Here is a 14,972-nt window from a genome sequence, read left to right as displayed (position 1 = left end):
GTAGGCCCTCCCATCTGGCAGAGGACCTGATGGGGAACTGCATCTATTTATATACTTCAATCATTTTAAAATGGCTACTGGAGGGCCGACCAATAAGGGCAGAGCATGTTTTGAATAAGAAAAACGTCATTCAACCGCCACGCGGAAATCCGCATTGAAAATCCGCATGTGGTTAAAGTCAATGCGTGTAATGATCGCTGCTGCAGCAGGTGTTGCTGGAAGTAGTAGTGCTGCAGCTCAGGCAGTTCTGATGTCTTTCCATGCAAGCTGCATAGCTTTGTCTGTCTTTCCCTGCTGTCAGCTTGTGACTGATTATCATTCACCTGTGTGGGAATCTGCATGTCTGCTCCCATTGGATGACCTCAGTATAAAGATCTGCTTCCTGCAGGGTTTCCTTGGGTTTTCATAGCTTCAGTTTAAGCTAGTCTTGCTGTCGCTTCAGCCCCCGATCGTGTTTCTTGTTCAAAAGATACTTTGCTGGTTTTGCATCATATATTGGTTCATTGCCAATATATATGCATACCAGCACGTTTATTATTTTCCTTGTATTCGTGTTACGTTGATACATCAGTGTCGCTGATGTATACGTACACGAACTGTTTATATCCTGTGTGCAGTTAGTCAGCTTTCCAGCACGTTTTGGTAGTTTGCGCGTACCGTGAGCACCCGTGCTGAGCTAGTTATCCTGTTCCTGGTCCTGTTTGTGGATTGCGTTCATCTCTGCGAAGAGATAACGAATCCTTCTAAATCCTGTTCTGTTACTGTTTGTGGATTGCGTTCATCTCTGCGAAGAGATAACGAATCCTTCTGAATCCTGTCCTGTTACCGTTTGTGGATTGCGTTCATCTCTGCGAAGAGATAGCGAATCCTTCTGAGTCCTGTCCCCTGTATTACTCCAGTCCTAGTCAGCGTTCCTGCTTATGTCATATATCGGTTCATTGCCGATATATACATATGTTAGTCAGACGTTACAAATAGTTTTATTGATAGCTGTAATTGTAATACGCTAGGAAAACATACTTATTGTATATTTATCTGTGTTACGTTCATCTATCTTAATCCTGCTATTTCCTGACTATCCTGTCCTGTCTTTGTGAGGCACGCCATCGCCGCATCGCATTGGCTGCCTCATTCCAGTCTGTGTTATTGTGGACGCTTGCTGTCACTAAGTAGTGGCTAGTTAAGCAAGCGTTCATTCTGTCTACCTGTCCTGATCTCCTCAGTTCTGGTTTGTGCGCTCAGCGCTACTTTGCGCTGAGACGTTATAGCGAAAGCATTGTTTGTGGCTGTCAGATCTGCACCGGCTCTGTGCGCCACAATCTCCTGTTGGAGTCAGTCCTCCCCTCCACTATACTAGGGATAGCCTGTTTCCTTGTGCTAGTGTGTGTACCTCCTCCACGTCAGCTCATGCGTTGCATGCTGACTGTGGAGAATACACCACCAAGCCTTACATTATGAAAACCCCATTACCAATCCCCATTGTGGGGGGGATTCCCAGAAAGTATGACACTGTTAATTATGGTTCCTGTTCCTTTAAGAAATTTGAAGAACTTAGCTCTGAAACAGAAAATGAGTTTTTCTCTGAATGTGCCAGGTTCCTGGCCAATCCTGATCTCCAAGCGACTCCTGTTTCAACCTGGGCACTCCAACTAAGTTATATTTTGTTTAAAGGGGAATTATTCCAGTGGGCATTTGATGTTCTCAATCATTCCGATTTGAAAGAGAGACCGCTGGAATTTCTAGCGTTTGTGATCCATAACTGGTTGCGCATAGATCCATTGCCTTTTCCTCTTAATGAACTCCTGGCAGCAGGCCAATCAGCTACTCCTTCAATTGCTTGCAAAAATGTTCAGCAAGCAGAAAGTGTTACTGATAATTTTCCTGCAGCCTTGAATAAATCACCAAAAACAGCAGGGTCTAAGGCAAAACGCAAACGTTCTAAGAAACGTGTCCGATCTGCAGAGTCGTTATCCTTAGCGACTGAGACCTATAATGAGATTCTGCCATTAACAGATAATGAAATGCAATTGTCTTTCAGGGGAGTTAAATGGACTTATGAAACTACTAATGAACTTTCCTCCCTGGCTAGGGAAAATAAAGATTTTTGTTTAAAAGAATTATCTGAGTATGATTATGAGGAGATATTACAGAGTATTGAACAAATCAACTTATTTGTGAAGCAAGGAAAGTTTGCATACACTACAGTTCAGCACTTGCTACAGGTATTGGAGATTCTTAGGAATAAGGAATCTGCCAATCACCTGCTAATTAACCCAATATATGTCCCTGCTACAATCATATCTGCAAACCATGATCTGCCTGTTAAGTATGCTTGGAATCCTCCATTTGAGAAAGGAGAGATGGAAGCTCTGGTCAATGAATGGAAGAATGATTCAAGTTCATTTTGTCAATTTTACAGTGCAAAAAGTGAATTAGTATTGAATGCATGCATTAAGTCTGCCTATAACCTAATAAAAACTGGTGTGTGTGGGTATGACTTTGTGGCTCCATTGATTGATGTGTGGGAACTGATTTTGGATGATTTTTATGTGACTCCGAATTCGCAAATTTGGCGTTCTGACCCGCCTGCTTCAGCACCTTTGGCTGATTCAGCAGGTGATTCGGAGCTCTTTTTGTGTGAAATTGAAGTTCCTGCAATTCCACCCTGTACCATGGATAACTCAGTGTTACTTACCAGTAAAACAGAAGCCACTGATACATTCTTAACCTTGCCCTGCGCAAATTTCTCAGCAGAGAATCCAGAGGTCCTGCTGACTTCCGAGTCCAGCCTAGCCAGTACTCATGACTCTTTGTTCAGTGAAACAGACACCAGAAAAATCTTGCCTGCCTCTGCAAACACTTCTGCAGAAATTACCTGTGTTAATAAAGTTCAACTCCTGTCTGATCCAGCAGATGCCAATAGATGCACTACATCAGTTTCCGAGTCCCAGCAATCCTGTCTAGAAACCTCAGAACCCCAGCATCTGAATTTTCCAATTTTACAAATGAATGGTGATTCAGATGCGCAAACATTGTGTCTTGATCTTCCTGTTTCTACACCTCGCTCTAGTTTCGTGAATAGCTCAGAGCATCTGCTATGTGAACCTGAAATCGCAGAATTATTACCTTGTTCAGAAAATGTTCCAGTAAATTTGCCCTGTACCATGAATTGTGCAGTAGATCTCTCAAATGAAACTCAGGTCACAGAATCATTATGCTGTCCAGCAGGTGCTTCCATGGTTTTGCCCTGCAATATGGACTGTTCAGTGATCCTGTCCAGTGAAGCTGTGGTCGCAGAGTCTTATGCTTCACCCAGTACTTTGGATACTTCAAACACTCTAGCAGAGGAGTCTGAGGCACTGCTTACCTCAGTTGGTGTTGCAGTAATATTCACTTGTCTAGCAGCTGTTTTGGAATTACAGTCTGCTCTAATAAAACTTGATGAATTTCTGCCCAGCAAAGCAGAAGCCATTGAAATACTGTCCTCGTCAGCAAGTGTGTTAGATACCTTGCCCTGTATACAGTCTGATTTAACCAATGTTGTTGAGTCCCTCTCCAGTGTTGTAACAGCCGAGGAACTCCAGCCCTGTCCTCTGAATGTTTCAGAAGTCTTGCCCTGTAACATGGATAATTCTGATTCTCTGGTCAAAATAATAGAAATCTCAGAATTTCAGTCCGGTCTGATGAGTGTTCCTGAAACCCAGCCCTGTATCCTGAAAGATTCTGGTTCTCTGGCCGCTGTGGCAGAGGTTCCAGAGTCCCCTTACTGTCCAGGGAATTCCTCAGTTTTGCCTAGTCCAGTGGGGGCTGCTGCAATACTGACTTGTTCTGCAGCGCCTCATGAGCTCCAATCCAGTGTATTAGATGAGTCTCTGTCCAGTCCAGAGGTAGTTGTGGAGTCCCTATCTGGTTCAGTGCATACATCAGAAGATTTGTCCTGTCTTGTTAGTGCCCCTGAATCTGATTTGTTACTGACTTTGCTGGAATCAGCGACATCTAAGTCTGATCCTGCATTCTCGTGTAAAAGTCCAGTAGTTGCGAAGTCTAGTCATGATGATTTTTTTTTGGCCAGTCCTGGTTTTGGTCCTGTCTTGGCTGACCCTGAGGCTCACAGTTCCTTGACATGCGCAGAGGTTTCTCTTGTGCCAGTGTGCCCAGATGTTCTTTGTGTGCCAGAATGCCCAAGTGTGTCTAAGGTGTTAGCGTGCTCTGATGCTTCCTTAGTGGGAACATGTTCTGATGTTGCCAGTCTGCCTGCATGCCCAGAGATGGTTCTGGTCCCTGAAAGCCCTGATCTTGATGTTTGTCCTTGTGGCCCTGACTCGGGAATTGCCCTAGGTTCCATAGGGGTTCTTGATAGTTCTCCATGTGAGCCTAAGGGGCGTTCTGACCTATGGGGATCTCTTTGGAGCTTCAAGGTGTTCTGGGAGGTCTCTGAGAAAACTTGTCCTGGTGCCTTGGACTGGTTCAACAGTGGGTTTTGTGTTGGTAAAGACAGTCCCGGTGGGCATTGCAAAGGCTTTGGCGTTTCTGAACGGTTCCTGGAAGGCGGTGGGTATCGCTCAGGGAGTTTCGGAGGGCTTTCTTCTGGAAATCATGGTTCTGATGGGTGTCACACTGGGGCTTGTAGTACTGATGGGCATGGTTCTGTAGGTTCTGGTTCTGATGGGTCCAGTCTTGTGGGGACTGATTCTGGAATTCGGTCTTGCCGGGCTGTCCCGGTCATCATGAATTATCAGTCAGACTGTTTTGTTGGGAATTTCAGTTTTGAAAAGCGTCTGGAATCCGCTTTTAAGGGCGGGGGTACTGTAATGATCGCTGCTGCAGCAGGTGTTGCTGGAAGTAGTAGTGCTGCAGCTCAGGCAGTTCTGATGTCTTTCCATGCAAGCTGCATAGCTTTGTCTGTCTTTCCCTGCTGTCAGCTTGTGACTGATTATCATTCACCTGTGTGGGAATCTGCATGTCTGCTCCCATTGGATGACCTCAGTATAAAGATCTGCTTCCTGCAGGGTTTCCTTGGGTTTTCATAGCTTCAGTTTAAGCTAGTCTTGCTGTCGCTTCAGCCCCCGATCGTGTTTCTTGTTCAAAAGATACTTTGCTGGTTTTGCATCATATATTGGTTCATTGCCAATATATATGCATACCAGCACGTTTATTATTTTCCTTGTATTCGTGTTACGTTGATACATCAGTGTCGCTGATGTATACGTACACGAACTGTTTATATCCTGTGTGCAGTTAGTCAGCTTTCCAGCACGTTTTTGTAGTTTGCGCGTACCGTGAGCACCCGTGCTGAGCTAGTTATCCTGTTCCTGGTCCTGTTTGTGGATTGCGTTCATCTCTGCGAAGAGATAACGAATCCTTCTGAATCCTGTTCTGTTACTGTTTGTGGATTGCGTTCATCTCTGCGAAGAGATAACAAATCCTTCTGAATCCTGTCCTGTTACCGTTTGTGGATTGCGTTCATCTCTGCGAAGAGATAGCGAATCCTTCTGAGTCCTGTCCCCTGTATTACTCCAGTCCTAGTCAGCGTTCCTGCTTATGTCATATATCGGTTCATTGCCGATATATACATATGTTAGTCAGACGTTACAAATAGTTTCATTGATAGCTGTAATTGTAATACGCTAGGAAAACATACTTATTGTATATTTATCTGTGTTACGTTCATCTATCTTAATCCTGCTATTTCCTGACTATCCTGTCCTGTCTTTGTGAGGCACGCCATCGCCGCATCGCATTGGCTGCCTCATTCCAGTCTGTGTTATTGTGGACGCTTGCTGTCACTAAGTAGTGGCTAGTTAAGCAAGCGTTCATTCTGTCTACCTGTCCTGATCTCCTCAGTTCTGGTTTGTGCGCTCAGCGCTACTTTGCGCTGAGACGTTATAGCGAAAGCATTGTTTGTGGCTGTCAGATCTGCACCGGCTCTGTGCGCCACAATCTCCTGTTGGAGTCAGTCCTCCCCTCCACTATACTAGGGATAGCCTGTTTCCTTGTGCTAGTGTGTGTACCTCCTCCACGTCAGCTCATGCGTTGCATGCTGACTGTGGAGAATACACCACCAAGCCTTACAATGTGTATGCGTACAAACGTACGCGTAAAAACCCGGAAGCGTAAATCGTGTAAGCCATAAGCGTTCCAATCCAATCGCCTATACCGGTCACATATTAAACTTATCTTTTCAGACTAAAAAATGTACATGCTCCTAACCCTTAATAGGATTAAGTATCAACGATATATAATAAAAAAATAAATCTAAAAAAAAAAAAAAAAAACGAGAAAAGAAAAAACCAGCGCTAGATGTCAGGCGGCCACCCACAGCAGCGGCCAGACACCGAACGGTGCTGGGTCTCTTCTCTTGGAGTTTCTGCTTGCTGTTCCTGGAGACAGAGGGACAACGACCAAAAGCACATCGCATCTAGATGGTTGGGTGCTGCCTGTAACCACTTGTCCACTACTTCAATGTATTTATTAATGACCTAGTAGATTCAGTAATAAGCAATGTTGATATTTTTGCAGATGATACAAAATTGTGCAGAAACACCAACTCTCAGGAAGATAGCGACATATTGCAACAGAATCTGGATAGGATGGCTATATGGGCACATAAATGGCAGATGAAATTCAATGTTGAAAAATGTAAAGTCATGCATTTCGGTCGTACCAATGGTCTAGCACCATACAAAATAAATGGGATACAGTTGGGGACATCAAACTTGGAGGACTTAGGAGTACTCATCGACAACAAGTTAAATAATCGCACTCAATGCCAAGCCGCTACAGCTAAAGCTAACAAAATTTTGGGATGCATTAAAAGGGAAATAAAAACTCAAGATGCTAGCATAATATTGCCCCCGTTTAACTCTCTAGTAAGGCCACGTCTGGAATATGGAATTCAGTTCTGGGCACCACATTACAGGAAATATATTGCAGTTTTAGAGCAGGTGCAGAGATGAGCAACAAAATTGATACCTGGGATGGAAGGTCTCACTTACCAAGAAAGGTTAGATAAACTGTGTTTATTTTGTCTAGAGAAAAGACGCCTTAGAGGGAATCTAATTAACATTTATAAATACATCAGAGGGCAATATAATAGCTTGGTGGATGAGCTTTTTGTCCCTAGGCCTTCTCAAAGGACTAGAGGACATGATCTGTGCATGGAGGAAAAACATTTTAGCCATTTATTTAGGAAAGGGTTCTTTACAGTAAGCGTGATTAAGATGTGGGATGCATTGCCACAGGAAGTAGTTATGGCAAACTCTACACCTGCATTTAAAGGGGGCTTAGATGCTTTCCTTGCGTTAAGAGACATCCATGCCTACATTTACTAGGTAATGCCTAATGATGTTGATCCAGGGATTTTATCTGATTGCCATCTGGAGTAGGGAAGGAATTTCTTTCCCTTTTGGGGCTAATTGGACCATGCCTTGTAAGGGTTTTTCGCCTTCTTCTGGATCAACAGGGATATGTGAGGGAGCAGGCTGGTGTTGTACTTTGTTCTTTGGTTGAATTCGATGGACGTATATCTTTTTTCAACCCAAATAACTATGTAACTATGTAAAGTCCCAAGTGGAAGTACGCTCTTGTGCTAGTGTAGCTAGCTAAAGGCTGTAAAATCGCACATGGAACCACAATTTCAGTCCCAACAATCTCTATATAGACCACATACCACCTGGCAATCAGCTTCCCAAAGCTACCAAGGGTATAGAAGAAATGCATTTGAGGAGTGAAGGTACACACAATTAGGAACATGTTCTAGCAGTTCAACCGTTAGTAGCCCTGATCAAACATGTACACCAAACCTTTTTCTTGTATCTGGTTCTGACCCAAAAATGTAATATACATTGAAAAAGAAAGTTGTGTTTATCAGGGCCTCCCCTTGGACATTGCCTTGGACACCAAACCTTTTTCTTGTATATGGTTCTGACACAAAAATGGTATTGTAACGAGCGGCGGGGATACGGCGGGCATGGAGAGCAGTGTGGCCGCCGCCACCATCCCCGCTGCTCAGCTGCGCACGCCGCGCACGGGACTCTCGCCCGCGCACAGCATCAGAGCCATGTGCGCGCGCGGCCAGCGGCGAGACCTTTACATGTCTCGGAGACGCGTCAGCTGACCTGTCACAGGGAGCGCTCCTCGCCCCTGATTGGCCGGGCTGGCGGGGGAGTGCCTGGGAGTCCCCTGCCAGCATAAAGACAGCAAGCTGCCAGTAGCTCGCTGTCTGTTGTTGCGAATACATCGTGTTAGCCCTCAGACCTTAGATAGATCTGGTGTGTTTTGATCCGGGAGGAAACCGGGGATTTCACACAGTGATAGGATTTGTGCATTATATTGTTTATTATCTGTTTATGACTCTGGCTCGCTTCTGACTATTCTTACTCTCTAGTGATTCTGTACTTTAGCCCATCTGATATTGCTGCCGACTCTGCCTGTTAACCGTTTCTTCTCTGCCTTCTGATTCTGTACTGTATCTGCCTGTCTGTTACCAACTCGTTTAGTCTGACCTTTCTACTCACCAGTGAGCCCTTGTCACTGGTGAGGTGTTCGCTGTGCTGACAGTGCCCACCAGCTCCTCTGGTGAGGTATAGTCAAATCTGTCAGTACTTACTGTTTGCACCAATCACTACACTCAGTACAATAAAGGTCTCTGTATTTCTCAGTGTTGCTATATTTGTATTATTGGTGATTCTGCAGATCACCATATAATCATATATAGTATCTGCATTATTTGATGATACTGCAGATCACCAAATAATCAGAACTTTGTTATTGCTGACATCAATCCTTTCAGGAATGTACAATTGAAAAAGAAAGTTTTGTTTGTCAGGTCCTCCTCTTAGACATTGCCTTCAGAACTAGAGATGGCCTGAACCTCCGATTTTCGGTTCGCAAACCGGGTTCGTGAACTTCCGCCAAAAGTTTGGTTTGCGCGAACTTCCGCGAACCGCAATAGACTTCAATGGGGAGGCGGACTTTGAAAAATAGAAACACTTATGCTGGCCACAAAAGTGATGGATAAGATGTTTCAAGGGATCTAACACCTGGAGGGGGGCATGGCGGAGTGGGATAGACGCCAAAAGTCCCGGGGAAAAATCTGGATTTGACGCAAAGCAGCGTTTTAAGAGCAGAAATCGCATTGAATGCTAAATTGGCGTGTATAGCCGAAATTGTAAGTTTTAATGCAAAACCATATTTTTCGTTTAAGAGGTTGTAAATGAAAAATTAGTGCTAACTATAACAAAAATGATATTTACACTTGTATTAAGCATAGCAATGCAATGGTAGATTTTACAGGTATTTTACTGCAATTATACCTAACTGTAGGCTCACACAGATCTATTCCTAACCCCTAGACCCCCTCTTTGTTTAAATATACATAATTTAATAAATTGTATATATTACATATATTGTGCTGTAACTATACCTAACCCTACTCTCACACAGAGCCCTCCCTGTATCTATCCCTAACCCCTAGACCCCCCTGGTGGTGCCTAACCCTAAGACCCCCCTGGTGGTGCCTAACCCTAAGACCCCCCCTGGTGGTGCCTAACCCTAAGACCCCCCCCTGGTGGTGCCTAACCCTAACCACCCCCCTGGTGGTGCCTAACCCTAACCACCTCCCTGGTGGTGCCTAACCCTAACCACCCCCCTGGTGGTGCCTAACTCTAACCACCCCCCTGGTGGTGCCTAACCCTAAGACCCTCCTGGTGGTGCCTAACCCTAAATCTCCCCTGGTGATGCCTAACCCTAACCATCCCCCTGGTGGTGTATATTGCACTGTAACTATACCTAACCCTCCCTGTACCTAACCCTAACCCCTAGACCCCCCTGGTGGTGCCTAACCCTAACCACCCCCCTGGTGGTGCCTAACCCTAAGACCCCCCTTGGTGGTGCCTAACTCTAACCACCCCCTGATGGTGCCTAACCCTAAATCTCCCCTGGTGATCCCTAACCATCCCCCTGGTGGTGTATATTGCACTGTAACTATACCTAACCCTCCCTGTACCTAACCCTGACCCCTAGACCTCCATGGTGGTGCCTAACCCTAACCACCCCCCTGGTGGTGCCTAACCCTAACCACCCCCTGGTTGCGTATATTAAACTGTAACTATACCTAACCCTCCTTGTACCTATCCCTAACCCCTAGACCCCCCTGGTAATGCCTAAACCTAACCATCCCCACCGCACAAACACCCTAAACACATATAAACAATAATATATTTAATCCTTAAAATACTTCACTACAAATAACATGAATAAAATAATTTATATATTTGTAATAGAATAAATAGCCTTAAAATAGCCTTAAAATCATGTATACATTAATATTATAAATAGAGAAAAGTATATATAAATATATACAATACAATAGATAGCCTTACAATCACGTACGCATTAGAAATCTTAAAATAACAGTAATATTAAAAGCGATATTTTAGTAACTATAATCGACGCATTATAAGTGTAAAAACAAAAGCGATGTATTTCTAATACAATAAGGTTGAAAACGGTATTCAAGCATTATACATATGAAAACGAATTTTTAAATGATCAAAGAAGTGTAAACGAAAATTTAGTTGTTATACTTTTGTAAGCGAAATTTGAAAACGAAAAATTAAGTAAAAACTGCTATAAGCGAAATTTAAAAATGAAAAATAAGTATAACACAAAGTCAAAACGAACTTGTAAACGATATTTGTTATAAACCTTTTTCTGTAAATGAAAACTTTTGTTAACATGATCCCTGTAACCGCTATTTCTCGGGCGCCCTTTTTTCCTGTCGGGCGCCGAATAGCCGATATTTTGCATTGCAGTCTATAGCGGCGCACTTTTTGTCCACTATCCCTGTGCGCCCTTTTTCACTAGCACCCGCAATCAGGGAGTGTAATTAGAGTACTGCTTCACACTGACACACCAAACTCACTGTGTAACGCACCACAAACAGCTGTGTGCGTAGTGACGGCCGTGCTGGACTGGTGCGCACCATGGCGAGATTGCTCTTCCTCACTCAGTGATGTCAGGTAATGTCTTACTGCCTTATCAACTTTCGATGGTTCTTTCTCTACCATTGTTAAAGCTTACATCTATTTTTTTAAAAACTTGTTCTGCTTGCTGTTCAGTACCTGCAACAAGAATCTTTTATGGAGGGCAAGTCTGCCATTGTGAGTGACCTCTGGTAATGGACGGGGAATCCTGGCTCGATTCCGGTCCGGAGTGGGAGCCTAAGAAACGGCTACCACCACCACACATCCAAGGAAGGCAGCAGGCACAGTGTGGGCAAAGGAGTAGGAACGGCTACCACACATCCAAGGAAGGCAGCAGGCATGGCATGCACGTTCCGAGGTAGTGACCAAAAGGAGGACTTTCGAGGCCCTGCTGTAGATGACACTGATAGACTTTACTACCTGTAATGAGAATCTGATATGGAGGGCAAGTCTGCCATCCATTCAAGTGAAAGGTATGCACTGACTGCCAGGTATAATACAATGTGCAGTCAAAGATGCAGTGAAAGGTATGCAGTGACTGCAAACAGACAGGTAGCGGACAGGCACAGTGACACTGTGTGAGCTCAACTCATGTAGGTAGGTGGGTGCACTGTGAACAACAGGTAGGTAGGTATATGCAGTAATGGGTATTACAATGTGCACCTGTCACAAACAGACAGGTAGCGGACAGGCACAGTGACACTGCGTGCACTCAGCTCACGTAGGTAAGTGGGTGAACTGTGAACAACAGGTAGGTAGACATATGCAGCATTGGGTATTACAATGTTCACCTGTCACACACAGACAGGTAGCGGACAGGCACAGTGACACTGCATGCGCTCAACTCACGTAGGTAGGTGGGTGCACTGTGAACAACATGTAGGTAGGTATATGCAGTAATGGGTATTACAATGTGCACCTGTCACACACAGACAGGTAGCAGACAGGCACAGTGACACTGTGTGCGCTCACGTAGGTGGGTGGGTGCACAGTGAACAACAGGTAGGTATATGCAGTAATGGGTAATGTGCACCTGTCACACACACAGGTAGTCACTAAATGTGCTGGCAGTGGCACACACAGTATGAATTATTAAGGCTGTCTGTGCAACACAAGTGTCAGTGGGACACGCAGAAAAAAAAATAGATCACAAGAACAAGATTAGCTTTCAAAAGAGTTGTTGTGGGGTGCTATTTTAGCAATAAGAATCAGCAAGGAGCAAGCTAAGAAGCCTACAAGAGCCTAACTAATCTTTCCCTGAGAGAGTCTGCAGCAGCTTTCCCTTTTCTATTTACTGCAGGCACACGAGTGAGTAAAATGGCCAGCTATGCCTGCCTTTTGTAAGGGGGGGAGTGGCTCCAGGAGGGAGAGTAGCCTGATTGGCTACAATGTGCCTGCTGACTGTGATGTAGAGGGTCAAAGTTGACCCTAATGGTGCACTATGGGGGTGAACTGAACTTCCGGAAAAGTTTCACCTGGAACCGTTCATCGGCGAACCACTCAGGCAATCTCTATTCAGAACCTGTCCCCCAGGAACCACAACATGTCCTGGCTCGGCCCAACCCAGCTACCCGCTTGGTTCCTATGGCCTTGTCATGGCATGTTGTTGTTCCTGTGAGCCAGGTTTAGAAGGCAACGCCCAAGGGGCTCTGTGCTTACATTCTACCGGCACCCAGGGACAATAGTGTCCATATTGTACCATCAACTTTTTTTGCACTAAATAGTGTCCACTTTCTACCTTCAGCTGGTACTGTTGAGCATGGTTTATAGACATTGTTTCTTCTACAATTTAAACATTTGTAATGTTCCATTTTAAAGTTTTAAAATTAGTTTTGCTCTCTTCCACGTTGGAAGGCTGTGGTGTTGACTTCCATGTTGGAAGATTTTGATTTTTCCCTTGTTGGAAGGTTTTTGTATTAAACATTTAATTTTAAAATTAGAAACAATTTTGTAGTTGTTGTTGTTACTAACATCATTAGTTTTTCCTCTGATGTGACAGCTTTCCGAAAACTGGTATCCATCTCTCCAGGAGGGTGTCAAACCTATGACATAAGATAGAAAGGATTATAGAACTGGAAATAATTTGCTGTGGGACAAGTTGTTGTGGTGAGAGTGGGGTTGGGGTAGGAAGGTATGGATACTTACAGTTATATGGACATCCAGCAGTAGCTGTAAAATTTATTAGGGTGTCGCCACAAGTCCAGGTACAACGTCTTGAACTGTCCCTTCCTCTGCCTTTCAAGGAGTAGAGGGTGCACCCACATTCTCCTGCAAATAGCAAGCCTACCTCCCACATAGTAGTACGTAAAAATAAAAAATGAAGCTATTCAAAGGCAGAAGCTGAAGGAATACACTGGATCCATTGTCCAAACAGCAGGCTCTCTCTTCAACAATGACCACGGTTATTTGCAGTCCTTTCAGAGCACAGGTATATATATATACATATATATATATATATATATATATATATATACATATATATATATATATATATATATATACATATATATATATATATATATATATACAGTGTATATATATATATATATATATATATATATATATATATATATATATATATATATATAAACAAGTATATATATATATATGTTGTCTTTTAGACTATTTTTATAGCTTCCCCTTTAAAGCATAAAAAGGATGCTAAATGGATACAAATGGACCGGAAATGGACCTCAAAAGATCAGTTGAAAAGGAAAACGGATCCGGTAAAATGCATCCATTTGGCACAAATTGCCAATGTGAACTGGGCCTAAGACCCCCCTGGTGGTGCCTAACCTTAACCTCCCCTGGTGCTGCCTAATTTTAACCCTCCCCTCCCCCATTAGTGCCTAACCCTAAGCCCCATGGTTGTGCCTAACCATACCCTTACCCCCCTCATGGTGGTGTCTAACCTTAGCCCCCCCCCCTGCCCCCAGTGGTGCTTAACCTTAACCACCCCTGGTGGTGACTAATCTTAACCTTCCCCTGGGGGTGCCTAACCTTAACCCCCCTCCCCCCGGGGCACCTTACTTTACCTTATTCCCCCGTGTTGTGTCATATAAATTAGCATATGCTTGTTTATGGTATTATTTATCATAGAAAAAAATGATAATTGAGGAGTCAAAACGTAAAAATAAACTTTTTATATATAGAAATGTAAGTACATTTGTTGAAAACAGTCATTTGTAACACAGGTGAGAATCGTGGAAGCTGCTCGTTGTGGTGCAAAAAGTTGAAATGTAAACAATTTTTTTTTCTGAGAAAGCTTAGGGAACAGTTTTAGAAACAATTATTTGTTAAATAATGGGTTATGGTAATCCAAACATTTGGTATGGAATTGAAAGTTAATAACAAGCAATATAGTTGTTTTATATTTTCACTGTGCCCTTATACAAGCTATATAGTTTTTTTCATATTTACACAGCGTCCCCCTTTTATACACTTGGAGCCAAAAGAGAAAAGATTTGCATTGATGAGAATGGGGCGCCCTTTAGGTGCCATTATTATGCTCTGCCTGTAATATACACAATATATACATGCTGTTGTATAAGCTCACCTGAATGTCACCAAATAGGTCTCTCTCAGGAAGAACACCTGGCACACACTTGTCTGCATGGCCATAACAGAAGCAGCTGCCATGTACTCGCATTTCATCTATTGCATAAAATGCACTGGGCTCTCGATACTTCTGGGGTGGCAGGTGTGTCAACTGAGTGAAGTTAATTCTTAGGTTGGTGAATTCTCCGAGCTCTGAAATGAAAGATACATGTTTACAGTGACAATACTCTTTTTTTGTCTGCTTTTTTATTTTATCATTTTTTTTTACATGTACTTTAAGTAACCTACCACAGTATGGGTGCAATGACCGATAATGAGGTACACTGTCTGGGATACTGATCTATCAAAAGAGGTACAATAATAACTAAAGTAAAATGAGTACTACAAAAGAAGAGGCGTAGCTATGCTTTTCATCACCCGGGGACAAAG

At 43.5% G+C, this 14,972-nt stretch overlaps 1 protein-coding gene across 1 annotated transcript in view; it reads right to left on the bottom strand.

Annotated features, from left to right (window-relative positions):
* Positions 1-14,972, bottom strand: part of LAMB3 (laminin subunit beta 3) — a 2,309,994-nt gene that overhangs the window by 1,448,663 nt on the left and 846,359 nt on the right. Inside the window, exon 8 of the mRNA XM_068269757.1 lies at positions 14,542-14,735. Coding sequence (XP_068125858.1) covers positions 14,542-14,735 — 194 coding nt within the window. The remainder of the gene's footprint in view (positions 1-14,541; positions 14,736-14,972) is intronic.

This window comes from Hyperolius riggenbachi, chromosome 2 (assembly GCF_040937935.1).
Source record: "Hyperolius riggenbachi isolate aHypRig1 chromosome 2, aHypRig1.pri, whole genome shotgun sequence".
NCBI classification, from domain to species: domain Eukaryota; kingdom Metazoa; phylum Chordata; class Amphibia; order Anura; family Hyperoliidae; genus Hyperolius; species Hyperolius riggenbachi.
This window is presented reverse-complemented; position numbering and strand designations above follow the sequence as displayed.